The following is a 21,134-nucleotide window of genomic DNA, read 5'->3' on the forward strand; positions in this document are numbered from 1 at the left end:
CTCCATGCTCCTTTCCCCCCTCCATGCTCCTTTCCCCCCTCCATGCTCCTTTCCCCCCTCCATGCTCCTTTCCCCCCTCCATGCTCCTTTCCCCCCTCCATGCTCCTTTCCCCCTCCCTCTATTGGTGTCCTTGCTTATGTTGGCCCCGCTATCCTCCTGGTTCTGTTGGTTTTACACTCCTGCTTTGTTGTGTAATCATCTCCTCCTTTTGGCATTCCTTGGTCCCCCTCTGGGGTTTGACCTCCATTACAAAATTTCTCCTCCGTAGTGTGAGCCATTTGGGGAAGAGCACCTTACCTAGTGTCTCCGACATGCGCCCTCATAGTACATTCCACCTTTTCTTTCACGTCGTTGTCTGATACTAGGGTGCATAGCCAGCACGGTAGCCAGCCCGTGTGGTGGGGTCGCTATGTACCCTTTTGGTTGAGCCCCCTGAGCACACAGGGATCACACTTCTGATACCTGAGCTGTGACCTCCACATGCATGCCTTGGAGTGGTTGCTCGTTATCCTGGAGCATCGGAACTCCCGGCAATGGCCGCCGTGCCAGACGGCCCTTGCTGTGGCTGGGTGGCGCCCGTGAGGAGAGCCCCTGATTGGAGTGGGTGGTATCAGGGCGGACACTATGCAGATGAAACGCATATGGGTCCAAAACTCAGGCCGTTCTTCTGCGGCCATCTCTCTGCGTGGAACTGATTCCTCAAGTGCTGCTTCTCTTGCCCCTTCGGCCTTCCCTTCCCTGGCTACCCCCTGGGAAGACGGTCAGGCCCGTCATCTAGGGGCAAAACCATTCCCCCGTTATCTAGTTTGCAGCAGGACTGATGGAGATACTTTAACCAGTGTCAAACCTTTATTCTTTGTGGAACACATTGAAGACAAGTTTGGTGAAGTGGACTCCCTGAGCAAGATGCGGTCGGGTTCGTTGCTGATAAAAACTGCTTCAGCTGCCCAATCTGCGGCCCTTCATGCCTGTACCCATCTTGGCACAATTCCTGTGTCCATTACCCCTCACCAGTCTCTAAATATGGTACAAGGTGTGATTTTTTTCACAGGGACCTCATCCTTCAAACTGATGAACTTCGGGACAATCTCGGACGGCGGAGTGTTCACTTTGTTCGGCGTGTTCAGAAGGGTCCTAAAGATAATCTTATTGATACTGGTGCCTTTATCCTGGTCTTTGAAGGGGATACCCTCCCTGAGAAAGTTAAGATTATGGTCTATCGCTGTGATGTGAAGCCGTACATCCCACCTCCTATGAGGTGTTTTAAGTGCTTGCGTTTTGGCCACATGTCTTCTCGCTGTTCCCAGGCCCCTCTCTGTGGTGACTGTGGACGTCCACTCCATGAGGGAGTCCCTGTGTTCCCCCTCCTGTGTGTGTAAATTGTCATGGTAGTCATTCTCCACGTTCACCAGATTGCCCAGTATATAAGAAAGAAAAAAAGATACAGGAGTATAAGTCCCTCGATCGTTTAACCTACACAGAGGCCCATAAGAAATATGCACGACTGCACCCTGTGTCCATGACATCTAGTTACGCCTTGGTTACATCTTCACCCCTTCCTCCCCCTTCCTTACCCCCATCCCGGACCCCTCTCCTCCCCCCCTCCCCTGCGGCTCCCACACCTTCTCCTATGGGCGCTGCTCCCCCTCCCCAGCCGGAGAAGTGTCCCACTCCTTCGGCGTCTGCCGGTCAAGGGCGCCTCTCCCGGGATGCCCCTTCCCGGCACCTTCCAGGTCAAAGGTCTGCTGCCGCGCGGCGACCGCGAGAGCCGCGGTCTGTCGGCCCCCAGGTCGCCTGGTCTCTTTCTGTTCTTGATCTTGCTGCAGCTGGCTCCTTTATGCCACACAGCCCTCCTCGATCTCAGCCTGAAAAGAAGAAGAAACATAAGTCCCGGGACAAAGAGCCTCTGGTGTCACCGGAGGTCCCTTCCCAGACTTCACAACCGGATTCTGACCTGTCGTTCATGGATGTCGCCCCCTCCTTGTCGGTGACGGGTGGGGACTGGATTTAGCGTGTTCAGCCCTCATTTAAACCATCGTTCTGTGGTTCTCCAATGGAATTGTAATGGATACTATCGTCACCTTCCGGAATTGAAATTCCTTCTTTCGACCTACTCTGCAACTTGTGTGGTTCTCCAGGAATCTCATTTTACTGATGCTCACTCACCGACCCTCTGTGGGTTCCGTGTTTTCTGTTGAAATCGGGTCGGACCCTTGCGGGCTTCAGGTGGCGTTTGTACGTTGGTCCGTACAGACATTGCTAGCACGTGGATTCCTCTCCAAACTACATTGGAAGTGGTTGCTGTTAGGGTCCACTTAGACTCTGCAGTCACAGTTTGCTATCTTTATCTCCCTCCTGACAGGACTCTTACACCTGCTGCCTTAACCACCCTTCTTCAGCAACTTCCTCCGCCCTTCCTCCTCCTTGGGGATTTTAATGCTCATCATCCTTTGTGGGGCAGTGCCTTTCCATCTAGACGAGGTCTTCTTATAGACCAATTTATTGCAGACCACGACTTGTGCCTTGGTAATGATGGCTCCCCTACTCATTTCAGTGCCGGTCATGGTACATTTTCTGCCATTGATCTTTCTCTTTCTTCTCCCTCCCTCCTCCCTTCATTACACTGGTCGCCACACGACGACCTTTGTGATAGTGACCATTTCCCGTTGATTATCACGTTCCCTTCCCGCTCCTCGATGGAAAGGTTACCTCGTTGGTCTTTCCACCGCGCCGATTGGCCTCCATACACTGCACAGATCGAGTTTTCTCCCTCTTTGTCGGGTTGCATTGATGACGTCCTGCGTGACGTGTCTGACGCGATTGTTCGCGCTGCTAGCCTTGCTGTCCCGCGCTCATCTGGACCATTTCGTCGCCGGCAAGTCCCGTGGTGGAGTATGGCCATTGCCATTGGCATCCGTGATCGCCGTCGTGCTTTGCAACACTTTAAGAGGCACCCATCCGTAGCCAGCCTTACTACCTTTAAACGCCTCGGTGCTAAAGCCCGTTATTTAATCAAACCGGGTAAGCGGATATGTTGGGAACGATTCGTTTCTTCCCTTGGTTCTACTGTCCCTCTGTCACGGGTATGGGCTACGCTTCGTTCTCTCCAAGGTTTCCATCGGCAGTCCACCCTCCCAGGCCTTCACCTCCCAGATGGCATTTGTACGGACCCATTAGTTCTTGCAGAACATCTTGCGACCCATTTTGCAGTGGCGTCAGCGTCAGCCTCCTATCCAGCTGCTTTCCTTCAACAAAAACAGCTGGCTGAAGCTTCCACCTTATGTTTCACCCCTTGTGAGTCAGAATCTTACAACGAACCTTTTACTGAATGGGAATTTGTTTCTGCTCTATCTTCTTCTCATGATACAGCCCCTGGCCCAGATTCCATTCATAACCAACTGCTTCAGCATCTCAGTGCTCCACAACGGCAACATTTTCTTCGCGTGTTTAACCGTATCTGGCTCCAGGGTGACTTCCCATCTCAGTGGAGGGATAGCATTGTGGTTCCTGTCCTTAAGCCTGGTAAGAACCCCCTATCTGTTGACAGTTATCGGCCAATTAGTTTGACCAATGTTGTTTGTAAGTTACTTGAACGGATGGTAGCCCGTCGGCTCAATTGGGTCCTCGAATCTCGGGATCTATTGTCCCCTTACCAGTGTGGCCTTCGAGAGGGACGGTCCTCAATCGATCATTTACTTCGCTTGGAATCCGCAGTTCGGCAGGCTTTTTCCCAGCGCCGCCATTTGGTTGCAGTGTTATTTGACCTTCGCAAGGCCTATGACACGGCCTGGCGCCATCACATCTTACTTACCCTTCATCAGTGGAGTCTTCGGGGCCCACTCCCGATTTTTATCCGCCAGTTCCTGATCCATCGGTCATTCAGAGTTCGAGTTGGTACTGCTTTTAGTTCTCCACGGACCCAGGAGACGGGCATCCCACAGGGTTCTGTCTTGAGTGTCCTTCTTTTCCTCATTGCTATCGATGGACTTGTGGCCTCTGTCGGTCCCTTGGTCGCCCCTGCCCTGTATGTGGATGATTTCTGCATTTGGGTTAGTTCCTCCTCGATGCCATCTGCAGAACGGCAGCTCCAGGTGGCTATACGGCGTGCCTCTGCATGGACCCTCTCCCACGGGTTTCAATTCTCTCCTTTAAAATCGCGGGTGGTCCACTTCTGTCGCCGTACTACGGTCCACCCTGATCCAGAGCTCTATCTCGCTGCACAAAGATTGCCTGTGGTTCCACAGTTTCGTTTCCTAGGTCTTCTTTTCGACAACAAACTCACTTGGCTGTCCCATATCAGACTCCTGAAGGTAGGATGTTTCCGTAAACTCAATGTCCTTCGCTTCCTTGCCCACTCCTCTTGGGATGCGGACCGTTCCATCCTCCTCCGTCTTTGTCGTGCTCTAGTTCTGTCTCGCTTGGACTATGGTTGTCAAGTTTATGGTTCAGCTGCTCCTTCCACACTGCGCGTGCTGGATCCAGTCCACCATCGTGGTATCCGTTTGGCCACCGGTGCCTTCCCTACTAGCCCTGTTGATAGTCTCCTGGTTGCAGCTGGGATCCCCCCCCCCCCCCTTTCAGTTCGGCGGTCCCAGCTTCTGGGCCGGCCGAAGTGGCCGCGCGGTTCTGGCGCTGCAGTCTGGAGCCGCGAGACCGCTACAGTCGCAGGTTCGAATCCTGCCTCGGGCATGGATGTGTGTGATGTCCTTAGGTTAGTTAGGTTTAACTAGTTCTAAGTTCTAGGGGACTAATGACCTCAGCAGTTGAGTCCCATAGTGCTCAGAGCCATTTGAACCCAGCTTCTGGTGTCTTATGCACTCACTATCCGTTCCTCTACCACTCATCCTTCCTATTCTATCCTGTTCCCAGACCATGGACGTCGCCCACCCGACTCCCGCCCTCGGGCAGGTTTACCGGTTGGGCTGCGCCTTGCGTCTCTTTGCTGTGATTTTCAGTTTCCTTCTTTGTCCTGTCTTCCTCGCTCCCTCTCCTCCACCCCTCCTTGGTTAGTTCCTCGGCCTCGAATTCGGATGGATCTCCGCCGAGGTCCGAAAGATTCCATCCCCCCGGTGGTGTTCCGTTCCTTTTTCCGCCAAATTTTATGGGAGTTTCGGGATGCTGTTGTTTTTTACACTGATGGCTCTAAATCTGCTGATCATGTTGCGTATCCCTTCACGTCCTCTGTTGGAACGGAAAGTCATCTGCTGCCACCTACATGTGGGGTGTTTACTGCGGAATTGATGGCAATTTCCCAGGCCCTTACCTTTATTAAACAATCCCAACACAACCGCGTTTTGTTATGTACGGACTCGGAGTGGCCTTCTTGCTATTGACCGGTGTTTTTCGCGCCATCCCTTGGTGTCTGCCATCCATGACCATCTCGCTGATATTCACCGTGCTGCTTGTTCCATTGACTTCCTTTGGGTCCCTGGCCATGTGGGTATCCCGGGTAATGAGCTCGCTGATCGTTTGGCTGGGGGAGCAGTTACTTACCCCCCGTTTTCTGTAACCCCTCCTGCAGCGGATTTACGGCTTGACATCAAATCCCACTTCGCACAGTCATGGGCCAATTCTTGGAGGCTACTCCCCTGTCTAATAAACTTCGTGCAATTAAGGTGACACCAGGCCCATGGCGTTCTTCCTTTCGCCTCTCCCGAAAGGACTCAACCACACTGTGTCGTCTCCGCATTGGCCATACCAGGCTGACCCATGGTTTTCTTTTGCGTGACGAGCCGCCCCCGCTATGTGGTTGTGGAGCCTTCCAGTCAGTGGCCCACATTTTGGTTGAATGCTCCCTTCTTTTGGCTGTGCGTGCTAAGTACAGACTCCCTCACACTTTACTTTTGATGTTGGCTGACGATTCCCGGATGGTCTCTCTGGTTCTCGGTTTCCTCCGGGAGAGTGGTTTTTATTCTCAGTTTTAAGGTTTTTAATCTCTCTGGTGTTGGGGCAGGGCGGTGAGTGTTTGGGTGTCTCCCACTGTAGGCAGTGTTCAGAGATTCCCGATTCACCTCCCTGACCGGAATCCTCTTTTCTTCCCCTTTTACACTGTTTTTACCCTTTTTTTAAGGCTTGGTTAGTCTTTCTATTCCCATACGTACTTTCTGCTTTATAGCAGTTGTACCTTTTAAGTCACAGGTGGTCTTGCCTATGCTGCTTCAGCGTAGTGTTGGGTTCGTTCTCTTGCCGACTTCCATCATTTTTTTTTTTTTTTTACCAATGACAACGTGACTGCCCTTTTACGTTTTTCCCTTTTTCCGTTTTATTGTTCTGACTTTTCTGAGATGTCCCATTAGCAGAATGGAGTATATTTGAAACAAGGGACTGATGACCTTGCTGTTTGGTCCCTTAAACCTCAAACAACCAACCAACCAACCAACCAATCTCAAGATGTCTAATTACTACTGAGGTCGCTGATATGGAGTACGTGGCAGCACAACGCACCTTATATGAACAACGTATGTTTTTAAGTGTGTCCGGATACTTTTGATCTCACAGTGTATATCGGTTCGACAGGCGTTAATATTTTTGGTGAAGACCTTTCTTACTCCAATAAAATTTGCATATAGACAGCGAACTTCGTAGTCTGGATCAGGCCACGTGCTCTCTCCAAGCCCATTTCAATTATGTTCAACGTTTCAGCTTCATGCCTAACAATTAATACACGCTAGTGTGCAGAGTGCGGCTTTTAACGGAGTAATATCAGTTAAATTTCTTGTCTTCCTCGTAGAACTGCGCCTTCATGTGGTACCGACCACGACACGTAAGCGAATCTCTAGTTTGCTCTTAGGAAACATTCCTATTTGAATGGGCCGAATTAACGAAACGAACATCTATACTTGCGGTAACATTTATATAAATCTTACCGGTTGGTTCTGATCGCCGTTTAAAGCCTCAGTAATCCTCTGACTGCGAAATAAGAACGTTGCTGAACAAAATGAAACCCTTTATGATTAGTAGTATTTTCGTTTGTTGAGATTTATAAGAAGTATTCCTTTTTTATCAGAGTTAACATACTTTCATTTTCGTAGTTTATAACCCCCTGTGGTCAACGAACTTTACTGTATTAGTACAGTGTGTAGTAATTCATAGTGTCTTGAGATATATATAATCTTGTGTGTGTGTGTGTGTGTGTGTGTGTGTGTGTGTGTGTGTGTGTGTGTGTGTGTGTGTGTGTGTGTGTGTGTTACAGAGTTATTCATTTCTCAACAATCCTAGAACTTTTATCCTGATTATATCGTGATGCGCCTATGCTGAAGATTATTCTGAAATAGTTTATTAATGTTTTCAGTGTTTCCCATGTTATGTTATGTAGGTAGGTAGGTAGGTAGGTAGGTATGTATGTATGTATGTATGTATGTATGTATGAGACCACGTAGAATCAGTATCCCATAATGTACCCATTGTCTTGTATAGTCGAGCATCCTGATAAAATAAAGTGGTTAGTACTTAGCCTTCCGTTGACCTCTCCCTCTCATACTCCGCTGTCCCTTGTAATCACTGGAAATCCAGATATCAGAGCCACCAGTTTCCGAAAATATTTCGCTGCTATACAAAATGCAGCAAGGGTTTTGTACGACTAACCCTCAAGGAACCGATACTTACTGTGTAGTCATGCCGAAGCTATAGTGTTTCCCATTGCGATCATATATTTGTCAGGACTTAAATAATTTCGTCACGGCTTTGCGTGACATTGCAAACACAGTGAGCGACGATACGACTAAAGACGACGAGTAAACTTGTTTCCGTCTATCGAGAGCTACACCTCCCCCGCCCCTACCCCTTTTCTCTCGACTGTTGCTCTGCATCTAGTCTAAGTGTGGACTATGAACGATGTTAATATAGCCAGTTATCCAGAAAGGGGTATTGCACTCAAATTGTAGAAGAGATTAAAAAACCAGTATAAGAAAAATCAGTCAGTCTGGAAATCAACTTGCACTGATACAGCCCCTTCTTTTGTCCAATTTCGCAGAAATCAGAGGTAATAGAATAATCCCTGATCGGTTGGATCATCAGTAGTTGGAAACGACTGGTTTTCCGAAGTTAGATTTCCACCGGTGGCAGGAGTAACGTAGGATAAAACTATAGACAGCTACAACCTTGGCTGTCAAATTCTTCCATGACGATGGTATAACAATATGTAATTATTCATTTCACTGGCCATAAGATATCACGAAACATCCATCTGAAATTCTGTAGTTCATCCGAAAGTAAAGACAATTTTGTTTTCACCGCTTGATACTTTACCGTACGAAATCAGAAGGCATGCAACTGAAATTGTATTTTGGCACCTACGAATCACGTGTCCTAAGCTGATTTCTCCCGAGGGTACGGTGACGCCCTGTTTCAGAAAAAAAAAAATTCTTAACCAAACTACGCCTTTCAGCTGAAAAGCTAATCCTTTTTCGCGCATTATGCGGTAAGATGTCAATGTGTGGTAACAGCAGATGGATTTGTACTCTCTTGGTGTGTTCCTTAAGAGTGCTTATCAAGAAATTAATAAAGGCTGCGCTATAGTAATTTCCTCCTCTCTAAATATATCCAATGACGAGTCTTTCACGTGTCACCTATCTTACACCAACGTCCTTCTGGTAACGCATGCCATTTCTTTGAATTAACATTTCACACTTTAACGCTCAGCTCGGATTCCACGATTGATGCACAGAGAGATGAGGTAAATTTCCGAGAATCGTGGCTTATATGACCGTACCAAGGACGAATTAATAATATTTAAAAAGGCAATATTATGGCTCGTTTTTAAATTATCCACAGCAGATGGAACGAGGAACGAGTACTCGGAATTTCATTAAGAGCGGAAAATTTGATTTCATAGTTGTTGCGTTCTTCGGGCGGCTCCGTAGTGCGCCAAGTAGTGAAAACAACATGGCGAGCCGGAACTGGATCCTGACTATGCGACTTTCGAGGTGATGAGACTAAGCGTGAAATTTAGACAGTCTCCCACATCCTTTCAGGCGAATGCATTCACGGTCACAAATAATCAGTACGCAATTGCTTAACACACCAAATACCAGTAACTAAAAAAAAGTTATATATGGAATAAAAACAGCTGCCAGTTGCCATAGATAATTCAAAAAGCTCTTTGCTTCGGTTTCAACCCATATAAATGGTCGTTCTTCAGAAATCTTCATTCGAAATATTTATACACAGATAAATACAACGTTCAAAACATTAGGATGTTATAAAACACTACCTACGTATTGTGGAGGTTATTACAATAGACAATAAAATTACGTCCACTTGTTACCATAAATGCAAGCAGAATGGCCAAATGCACACACAGCAGAGCGGCCGACAGGCCAAGTGCCTAACATTTGATAAAGCCAAAAGTTATTAATTATTAAAATAAGCCACAACTCTAGTGTTACATGCGGACCATGATGTGTCGCCAACAGGCTAAGTCATAATTAAAATTGACAATCGTGAAAACAGCCATCTGGCTTTGTTCAAAAATGGCTCTGAGCACTATGGGACTCAACAGCTGTGGTCATAAGTCCCCTAGAACTTAGCCGGCCGCGGTGGTCTAGCGGTTCAGACGCTCAGTCCGGAACCGCACGACTGCTACGTCGCAGGTTCGAATCCTGCCTCGGGCATGGATGTGTGTGATGTTCTTAGGTTCGTTAGGTTTAAGTAGTTCTAAGTTCTACGGGACGGATGACCACAGTTGTTAAGTCCCATAGTGCTCAGAGCCATTTGAATTTGAACCCCTAGAACTTAGAAGTACTTAAACCTAACTAACCTAAGGACATCACACACATCCATGCCCGAGGCAGGATTCGAACCTGCGACCGTAGCGGTCGTGCGGTTCCAGACTGTAGCGCCTTTAACCGCTCGGCCACTCCGGCCGGCCATCTGGCTTTGTCATGCATAAAATAATACATAGATGTGACGCGTGTGACCAGTAACGGCTAAACATGCAACTATCGAGGCAACATTCATGTGTGAACAGAAATTAAGAAAACTGCGCCAAGATGGCGCTGATACACCCTGTGGCCTATATCCGCAGCAAACATCTGATTTAACTGTACCACATGCTAAAACCGAAACATTTTTATAACAGTCTCTGAAGACAGTGAGTGACAGAAGCAAAAATTGTTACAATATGACAACTAGGCTTGTGAAAATTACATTAGAAGTGACGTCATTACACAGACATATTCAACATTTTATTGGCAACGCTTATGAAGAGCTTGACCTTTAGAAAACAGAGTGGCGCGAAGTAATAATGATGTTAATTCAAGCATAGTACGACAACCATCGAAGATATTTTCATGTTTCAATTGCAGTTCGTCGTTAAAAATTGAATCCTTATTGTTGAATCTGTGTTTAAAACTTTGAAGTTCTTCCAATAAATCCAACCTATATACTTCCTACTCTCTTCACAAAATAGCTTTATCTTCCAACTTACTAGGGGAAAGTTCGATTTGAAAGAGATGTTCAGCGTATGTGGAGCCATGACTATTAATACCCTACTTTCCCAGTAAATGTTCCTTGTTCCTCGTTCCTCGTTTTAATTACCTTCTCCGTCTGACATTCATAAAATGGGTTGAAACCGAGATCAAGAGCTTTTGACTACTACCTTCCGCAACTGGTGACTTTTTTTCCATATATTACATATGCAAAGTTGCTGCAGCAGCCATGCTTAACATTCTTAAAAACAAGTTTAACGCACACAGGACGAAAGTTAAAGAAAGTAGAAAACAGCATAGAATACTTCCATCCTCAGACGTGGAGACGGCGATAGTGAAATCTAGCCATCACAAATAAGTGTTAACTCATAACTAGCAGTGAATCCGGAAAACGAAAAGGGCAAAAAAACTACAATCTCCTCAATACATATACGGGAAAGATGTGTTTTGTAGCTAGTGCCAACACGTAGAAGAAAAGCACTTACATGGTCTTAAGTATGTTATCAGCTATAAATCACTTTCGCCAGAGACATCGATCAAATATAGTGGCGTGACAGCTTACGCCGATATAGAGCACGATCGAGCGACGCTGTGGCTCTTGTAACAGAGTACAGAAAAGCCAGGTCTCTGTTTACTGGGAGACTTCTAAAATGGTGTGGTTTATCTGTGGCTTACAAGTCAGTCGTAAGACTCAGCTCGTCCTTCTCTGATCTTAGCAAAGCTTCATAATTACTGACTGAAAAATATTCAAAGAACTGTGCGATATGTGGCGGATTCGCTAACTGGGAAAGAGTTAACTTAATGAATTCCACTGAGAACAGTGCCCACAAATGGAAACTCTCTCATATATAATATAAAACTTTTGGCACAAGTTGTGCAATCATTTTACTACTGAAGAGAATGCTCTATACTGATACATCAAAGTGGTGGAGGAAGGAACTGAAACTTCAGAACATATGGCGGCTACTGTTGCCTATTACAAAACTTTTTCGCTATTGATCACACCCACTTTGAGGTTAGCTATGGAGTGGACCGTGCCAAGGTCACAAACTGACTTCAGCATCTCTCTCTTGATTCTGTAAACGTAGTGGTCAGGGGCTATTCATTCCTAAAAGGGAAGGTGACCTGTTACGTGAAAAAGTGCAAACCATCACATTCCGAACAGTCATGTGTAGATAGCATAAATGTGTGTTTGGAGGGATCATTATCCCAACAAGTTTCTGAAAATACGATAGGAACGTTAGAAAGTATATCCGAAGAAATTTGAGATTCCGTTCCGAAGGCTTTTTGAATCTCAGTACGCTTTTTCAGTCATATACGCAATTATATTTCGTAAATCTAGGAATATATTCATTCATATCACCGAGAGGACTTAGTCTGACTACACGTGTGGCCTCTCCACGGGCGTGCTCGGTAAGCTGCAAGTTTAGTTTGCAGTCACGAAGCTCGGCAGCAAGTTGAGCCCTGCTGCACGTGTCTGGAAGAATGCTGGTGCTGCAGCTCGTCAGCAGCACACGCAAACTTTGTCTAAACGTTTCGTAATGTGCACTTCTTCTTACGGCTGGCTATTGTTCTTGCCCATGTCAGGCAGAAACTGCAAGCAAAACAGTGTCATCAGTCGCACCTGCAAAGTGTCACATGTCGAGAATCCTGGAGTGTGCGATAGTACAACGAAATGAAGAGAAATATCAGCTGAAGTCACACAGTATAGCTTCCTTTTCTCTCTGCAAGAGATGATTTTACTGAATCTGCATTCTTTATGGCACAGACGGTGACATTTGTAGCACTTAAGATTTAATTATCAGTTCAGTGTCTGTCGTAAGGAATTACAGAATTGTGGAGGTACAGTCGCCGCCTCAAAGTTTTCAGTATTGTGCTGGAACATGCAATCTAGGCTGCAATGTAAACATAAACAACAAAACTAAATTGCTATCATGTGTTAAGTGCCACAGGTCTAATTTGTAACCTGCGCAGGTAGCTGTGTGTGTTAACGCGACCGCTTCCAGAACGAAGAGGTATGCCAGATGCGTATTGAATCCTCCCGGAGAATTAACGATGAGAGGTCGGTGTGTCGGCCAGCTTGGAGGTGGTTTTTAGGCGGTTTCCCACATCCCACTAGCTGAAGTCCGGGCTGGTTCCCGTGTGCCTCAGATACACGCTACACAACCATTTGGAACTTCCTCACACTACCTACTTTATACGAAGACAGATTGGGTATGTTGCGTGCTGGAGGAGGGTGAATAGGAGATTGATGACCATAGTTGTTTGATCTCCTTAAACATTTACTCAGCATCATCGTTTACACTGTCCAGTCGCATTAATGCGAATATCTGCCGCAAGCTTGTTTAACCACCTTCTGCAGCGCGGACCGCTGCGGGACTTGGAGGAACAGTGTCAATGAGTTTCTGTAAGATACCGACAGGAATGTGAAGCCATACAGTCTCCAGTACTGTGCACAGCTGTGCTAGGTTTCTCGGTTGAGGATCCATGGTGCGAGCAGGCCGATCGAGGTGAGCCCACAGATTCTCGATTGGGTTTTAACCTGGGGCTCTGGCGTCCAAGAAATACGCTAAATTCATTCTCATGCTCTTCCAACCATGAGCGCTGTGTGACGCGTTGCACCGTTCTGCTACGAGGCGCCATCGTACCGAGGAAAAACGAACTGCATGTTGGGATGAACATGGTCCTCATGGATAGATGCATACCTTTGAAGATCCGTGGTGCCTTCCAGAATGACAAGAGATAACTTAGCAAATGTCACGAAAACGTTCCCCAGACCATAACGGTTGAAGACGTTTGCTTTCAGACATTTCATCCTGCACACGCCAAAGGCTATCTGTCCAATTTAGCATACAACGTGATTTATTTGAAAACGCCACCTGACGTCACTCGGTACACATGCAGCATTTGCCGAAAGCCAATGATCGTGCCCTTTTCGACATCAGATAAATCGCTGTTTCCGCATTACGACGACAAATGCACTATTTTCCGCGTCTCCCGGACTTGTTTCACATACCTTCCACTGCTAGTACTGTCACCTGCAGTCTGTGAGTAGTTACTGCACTTGGACGTCGAACATTCTCGGTAGTCACACTGAAGTCACTCGATGATTGATATTTGATGTTTGATTTGTGGGGGCGCTCAACTGCGCAGTCATCAGCGCCCGTACAAATTCCCAATCTGTGCGCAGTCCAATCTATCCACTTCCACGAATTACGATGAAATGATAAAACAAACACCCAGTCCCTGGGCAAAGAGAAATCCCCATGCCGGTCAGAACTCAAGCCCGGAACCCAGTGATTCAGAGGTAGCAACGCTAGCTACTAGACCACTAGCTACGGACTAATGGGACTGGTCCGTGTAATTTGCAGAATAATAATGTCCAAATTGTCCATTAATCTCCATGAACATCTCTTCCATGAAATCGGGTGCTACTGGCCTCTCTACTTCATTTGACATTTTGTACGCGAGATGGTATGTTCCTGTGCTACACTGATTTAACTAAACCAGTCATTCAGTCGTTTGTAGTTTGGAAGCGGTGATGGAGGTTACTTGACGTCAGATATATGGAGCATCTTAGGTTTCTTTCTTATACTTACCAATATACAAGCCTTGAAATACAAAACAACACATATATCTCCAGCTAGTTCGATCACACAATTTAAAGCATGTTTCTAAGAGCACTGCGAGTAAGTACTAGATTTTAAATTTTTAAATGAGATAAAACTGTTACATAGAATGGTGAAGAGGAATGTAGGAGCACTGAGACTGTCCGATCGCAGAGCTATAATTTGGTTTATCCAATTCACAGGTGCAGTTCGTGCTGATGATGGTCCACGCTTTCCAGCTGCTGTTCATCGAATGCGACTATCCGAAGGGCTTCGTCTGGTGGATCGGCATGCACGCTCTCATGTTCTACTTCCTCTTCTCTGATTTCTACAAACAAGCCTACAGAAACGATAGGAAAAGCAAGAAGGTTTGTAACAAATCTTAAAATATTCGTTAACAAAACAAAAGCGGCAGTTGACAGCGAGCAGACTTCACTTCAGCTAATGAAGCCTTTGGCATCGCAGAAGTGAACTGCTTACGAATTGCGCATTCATGGAGAAAAAAATCTCGTACATGTCCTGAAACTGGACAAAATTCTTTAGGTTTCCTTGCCGCGTTAGTTTTCAAATGTCAAGCTTTCGGCGGCTTCCTTAGTTATATACAGGAACTGTGAAACATAACTGCTTCTTTGCTGGTATTCTGTGTGTAACAGTCTGCAGACTTACTTCACAGTGCGGTCACGTAAAGATACCATTAAAACATACCACTGCGAAAAAGAGAGAATTTTATCTAAGTATTTCGTCGAGAACAACTTTTACATTACCTGGTTTCTCATCTTATTAGAATATCCGCGCAACTGTATTTTGCTTTCAGAAAACTACTGCTGAGTTTCTCAAATTGCTTTTATTGCGTATCTGTATGCTGGCTTGCTGCTGAAAGCCAAACCGATTTACACGCTCTGTTCACAGGATGACGATGCCACTGCAGTGACAAGCAACAAAACTGAAGCAGTTACAGAGAATGGACACCTGAAAGAGGTTGAAAAGAAGGATGCGGCAAATGGAACAGTGCATAGTTCAATGAACGGATATCTCCAACACTCAGAGTCAAATGTAAGTATCCTGAAGCCCTCTTTTCGAATGCGTATTCAAAGAAATGAAAACTGATGAGACAAGATCGCAGTGTAGCGTGGCTAACAAGGAAGTAAGTTTTTCGAATCCCACTAAATCTGACACCAGTGACATTTCTGGGAAATTTCAGATACTATGTTACACTGAAGTTACACAGGGTGTAATATATATTTCTACTGGTGACTGAGGACGGTGTCCTGAATAAAATTACACTGATGAACCGAAACATTGACCACCTGCCTAATAGCTTTTGTCAGTCTTTGGAACGAAACAAAACACTGATTCTGCGTATCAGGGATCCGACAGTTTGTTGGAAAATTTGTGCAAGTATGTGCCATGAGATGTCTACGCACGTCATGAAATTCGCTTCAATAGCGAGGCGCTGATTTGCGTACGCGGCGATGGCGCCCGATAGCGACCCAGATGGGTTCCATAGGATTTACGTCAGGCGAATTTGGGCACAGAGACATCGTGGGTTCACTATAATGCTCCTCAAACCCCTGCAACACGGTTCTGGCTCAGAGACACGGACAATTATACTGCTGAAACATAACATATTTGCCGGGGAAGACATAAAGCTTGAAGGGCTGCAGGTGGTTCGCAGCTGTCAGCGTCTGTTACATTACTACCACAGGTCCGCCGTAAGTGCAGGAGAATGTCTCCCATAGTATAACACTGCTCCTACCAGTCTGCGTCCGTGGTGCGCTGCACGTTTCGAGCCGCCTTTTACCTTGATGACGGCGTCTGTAGAGACGACCATCGACCTAATGTAGCAAAAATGTGACTCACCCGAAGAGCCGCCACGTTTCCATTGATCGACGATATATTGCCGATGGTCCCGTGCCCACTGAAATCTTGACGCTGTCGTTGGGTCAACATGTGAACACGTAGAGGTGGTTTGCTGCGAAGCTCCATGTTCAACAATGTACGATGAACGGTGCGCTCCGAAAACACTTGCGCGTCCACCAGCTTCACTTGTGCTCATTCGGCAGAGATGCTACAGGGGCGACAAATCACCATCTATCCTACTTTACAGAGCAGGCAAGCCTCTGAACCCCACTTTTTGTGAAGAGGCTAGTGGTGGTTTCACTATCCTCCTACCTCTTTCCGTAGATTATCACGGCAGGAGCACGTGAATGTTCAACAAGCTTCGCCGTTTGCGACATTCTTGTTCACAGGCTCTGCGTAATAATAATCTGCCCTTTGTCACTTATATCAATGGCTTTCCCCGTTCGCAGCCCATATCTTAGCTAGTGTGATCCCCCGTCAGTGTCTGCTGTGCTTACATACTTCTGTCACACCGCGTCACGTTCCCGCAACGCCACCAGGTGGCATCCAACGTAGAGGTGGCTAGTGGTCGTAATGTTTTGGCTTGTCAGTATACATCATTTGCCGATGAACAATTACAGCTATTAGAAGTTGTATGTTTTATGTTAATTAGTACCTCCAAGTACATATGACAAGAGCAAACCATTAATGCTTATTTTCCCTGGTCATAAGGTCAGGTGCTAAAGTGTGGACGCAAAACGGTTAGTGTATACTGACAGGCGTAGTCCACTTAGTAGTGCAGTCACGGCCGTGCAGAAAACTTCGGGTCGCAAAGTTTGTCATGTTTGTGGGAAGACTGTACGATGCAGAGGAAAAACAACCAACACACTGTGTACATATCAGGGTACCACATAAATATATCTGCACTTACAGGCGCTTATATCCTGTATAGTGGTTACACGATACACTAAAAAAAGTCAACCTCGATTAACATAACTAAAATTAACGCATAGGGAATATTTAAGCCTTTAATTCAAAGTTTCATGATACTTCAACGGAGACTTCTCCCTTCCTATCCGCGGATAGTACTTAAGGCTGGCAGAGTGAACACGTACTACAGGGATCATCGGCAACGCAACCCACTATAAAGAAATTTTCTTATGACGGCTACTTCATGTATTTGGATAATGAGAGGCGCATTATAGATGAAGTAAAGATGACAGTCTACATTGTTAACTGAATGTGATAGGCCTTTTCCTATGATTCATAATATGCGATGTGTGTAAACAACTTTCACACACTTGGTGTGTCTGGAGAAACCACTCAACTACTATGAATAAAATTGAGTACTTTCTGAGCTACTTGTTGCCACAGAGTTAAGACCTATAGCGTACTTCTTGTACGGCTGTCTTCTTGCAGCGAACAGAAAAAGTAATGATACAATATTGTGCCTCTTCGCTGGCATTCGGACTTCAGTTTATTGATTTGTTTTATCGTAGGCGTATAAAAAGTCTCACATTTATTATTAAACTGCTGTTTATGCGTTGATTCCCCTCCACCCGTGCTCCTTTCTTGCCCAGTGACACTTTTCGTTAATATCTAATAACACATCAGTTCGGGAGAATAATTTTGGTGAATCTACTTGCGAGCTAAATTTTACACGGTACTCAACTGCCACACACAGCTGGACTCAGCTTAGACAAGGTGGGAGTGTCTGCACCACCGTCCAACACACAGCCCTTCAAGCTGTATTTTACAAAGTAACTAAATGAAATTTTAGTCTCAGGAAATCAATAAGTAGTAACAAAATAAGAAAACCGATGTGACTGGGACCGTCACAGGTGAAATCAAATAAACAAGCTTAATTAAATTTTAGAGACAGCAAAGGACTTGGGAGAGCAGTTGAACGGAATGGATAGTGTCTTGAAAGGAGGATATAGGATGAACATCAACAAAAGCAAAACGAGGATAATGGAATGTAGTCAAATTAAGTCCGGTGATGCTGAGGGAATTAGATTAGGAAATGAGACACTTAAAGTAGTAAAGGAGTTTTGCTATTTGGGGAGCAAAATAACTGATGATGGTCGAAGTAGAGAGGATATAAAATTTAGACTGGCACTGGCAAGGAAAGCGTTTCTGAAGAAGAGAAATTTGTTAACATCGAGTATAGATTTGTGTCAGGAAGTCATTTCTGAAAGTATTTGTATGGAGTGTAGCCATGTATGGAAGTGAAACATGGACGATAAATAGTTTGGACAAGAAGAGAATAGAAGCTTTCGAAATGTGGTGCTACAGAATAATGCTGAAGATTAGATGGGTAGATCACATAGCTAATGAGGAAGTATTGAATAGGACTGGGGAGAAGAGAAGTTTGTGGCACAACTTGACCACAAGAAGGGATCGGTTGGTAGGACATGTTCTGAGGCATCAAGGGATCACCAATTTAGTATTGGAGGGCAGCGTGGAGGGAAAAAAATCGTAGAGGGAGACCAAGAGATGACTACACTAAGCAGATTCAGAAGGATGTAGGTTGCAGTAGGTACTGGGAGATGAAAAAGCTTGCACAGGATAGAGTAGCATGGAGAGCTGCATCAAACCAGTCTCGGGACTGAAGACCACAACAACAACAACAACAACAAATTTTAGTACCGCAAATCTTTTATGCGGTTATATGGTAGTAGGTCACTACTAGTATTATTAGATACTTCAGTGGTCTCTTCAAAAACTGTCACCGTGTATTATTTTCCTCGCGTTTATCCGACCAAGCCAACCTACTCACTCACCTACGTACCAATCCATCCCTCCACCAAGCCAACTAACTACCAATCTATTACCGCTCGTCGAAGTGTTTCTACTTGAATTACATGGAGTGTTAATCACCAAAGGGCACTGTTCGTTGCGGAACGTGGCTCTCAAGGTTTTAAGGTATGGTCCAGGTTTTCGGGGTTTATTCTTAGTCACTGTTCCACAAATTACTCCGTTGGGAGCAACTATCACCATTGCCCATTGTCCTCATCTTCGTCGAAGTTTTCGTGAATTAGTTCAGACGAATGTCAGGATATTTTCTTAAGCAACCGGGACCGTGTCCTCCTCCAACATTGCCCATCTAAGCTAGTTGTCCTGTTTTGAAGAGGTCTAAGAGATGTTAAGCTTTAATTTTACTTCAGAAGCGTTTCGTGCAATGGTAACAATTCCATGCTGCTCACATGGTCATTTGGAGCTGGCCAGTTTCGTCCTAAACTTTACAATGTTTCCACTCACGAAGTAAATGCCGTAACAGTGCAAACTGAAATGACACTCTTATTCACAAAGGACAGGGTTCAGTCCCCGTCCAGGGATACAAATTTAGCTGCTGGATAGTTTCCCAAAACAATTAACATGACTATCACTAGGGTGCCTTCGAGAAGGGTATGGGCGATTTTCTGCCTCCCTGCCGCCGCCTCCTCCTCCAGTACGTGTCGGTGCTCAACACCTCGTTGTAGCCAGTGTGTTTAACCCCAATGTCGATACTTTCCTTCACACCGATCTCGCTCAAACTCAACATCTTCGATAAATAAAGCTAGACAATATGTTCAAGAAATGTAATAGATTTCATAGCAGAGGAATCTCTGTGAATTTCTTTAATAAAAATCTGTGTGAACTGCACGAAATATACCCAAGCTATGTTTGTCTTAAAGTAAATTACAATTAAATATTTGTTGTATCTGTTGCAGGTTGATGGGGTAAGATCGCGAGCGAAAGAAGCTGCTCCAGTGAAGGAATCAGATATAGGAGATGAGTCATCGAAAAATGTCTCCGAAATTGGTTTCTGGGAGCGATTTACCATGAACTTTCCAATGTTTTGTATACCTGACCAGACAGTTCTCTTGCAAAATCACTAGTGAAATCGCCAAGTAACTTATTTTTTGTACATATTAGTGCAAGCACTTCCGAATATAATGGACGTGAGTATGTTAAGAGTGTATGTTAGTAATTTTGTGCATGTGAGACTGAATCTAGTGTAGGTTCAGTTCATATCTGTGATCAAAGACAACAGCAGAAGGAATGTGAATGTGCTGTCCAACGGAAGGAACACAAACTCACCTGATGGACCGCATCTTCTCTGTCAACACCCATTCATACAGTAAATGTGCAGTGCTCTGATTATTATAATTTACGTTAGGTTCAACTGAAGAACCGTAATTATTGGTGTACGGTGAATCTTATGACAGAATACTGGCGTGTAACAGCAGTGAAGATGATAGTCACTTCCTTGGAAGTAAAATCCAAATCACTTAATTCCTCTTAACAGGAGGGTTTGTAAAGAGTCACAATGTACAGTCGTGTATGATCTACCAAAGTTGAAGTTCAGATTATGATTTGTTTAAGTATTTGAATTTAGTTATCAAACACATTTGGTATCACCAAACAGATAACCAAATCCGATTTTTGTGAAAGAGACCACGAAAGCGAGAAACTTTATCGATAAACAAAACGTATAGTATAGAGTTTGATGACTGCCGCTAAAGAGAGCGACTGATGTGCCGAGGCGTCGCTGGTGAAGCTTTTGTGGCAGTGGCAGTGGTCGTGGCGGTCGCGGCCAGCACTTGTTCGCAGTATTCTCAGAGAATCCTGCGCCCACATAGCAAAATAAGAATAGGTGCCCCGTCATTTGAGAGGGGTCTTGAGCGTGTACGAAAACAGGCTTTTTTTGTGAAAAATCAGTCATTCGGTTCAAACTATGACGCTTTTAGTATTTCACTGCATGTTGTAAATAAAACAAAAGATCTTCGGAATATGAGAAAAATTTGTTAATGGTTGGTCAAACTGATTTATTTGTGTAACTTGTATAAATTTTGCAAAAGCAATGACCGTTAATTTACTCGCGGATTACCTATTTTCATAGTCTTCTGTAAATTTGCTACTTATTGCGTTCGTTGAGAACGATGCTGTTGTTTTTCTTTTGTAACATTCTTAAAATTTAAATACGTTGCATATCAGATTTTTAATAAATTCACTTTGTTATCGATTGTTTGTTTTCCATCCCTCCTTCCTTTCCAACCCGCTAATTGCTTAAGCTCGCAACAAGCAACACGATCACTTTTCACGTACATAGTATCCATAACTATACTTTCGTCTCCTGATAACTTCTACTGATGATCAAACCACAGTAACAGTAAAACACTACAAGCGTAGCAATAATAATGATGCGAAGATGCAGGACGTCATAACCATCATATTTCAGTAAACGGAAGAGGAAAAAATATTATCGTCCGAACT

General features: G+C 45.1%; 1 protein-coding gene across 1 annotated transcript in view; it reads left to right on the forward strand.

Moving 5' to 3' along the window:
• The window catches only part of LOC124721323 (elongation of very long chain fatty acids protein-like), a 225,713-nt gene extending 205,434 nt beyond the window's left edge, over positions 1–20,279 (forward strand). Inside the window, exons 8-10 of the mRNA XM_047246235.1 lie at positions 14,240–14,404; positions 14,946–15,089; positions 19,589–20,279. Of these exons, the coding sequence (XP_047102191.1) occupies positions 14,240–14,404; positions 14,946–15,089; positions 19,589–19,756 (477 nt within the window). The 3' untranslated portion in view covers positions 19,757–20,279. The remainder of the gene's footprint in view (positions 1–14,239; positions 14,405–14,945; positions 15,090–19,588) is intronic.
• Positions 20,280–21,134: the final 855 nt, after the last annotated feature.

This window comes from Schistocerca piceifrons, chromosome X, assembly GCF_021461385.2.
Source record: "Schistocerca piceifrons isolate TAMUIC-IGC-003096 chromosome X, iqSchPice1.1, whole genome shotgun sequence".
Classification (NCBI taxonomy): domain Eukaryota; kingdom Metazoa; phylum Arthropoda; class Insecta; order Orthoptera; family Acrididae; genus Schistocerca; species Schistocerca piceifrons.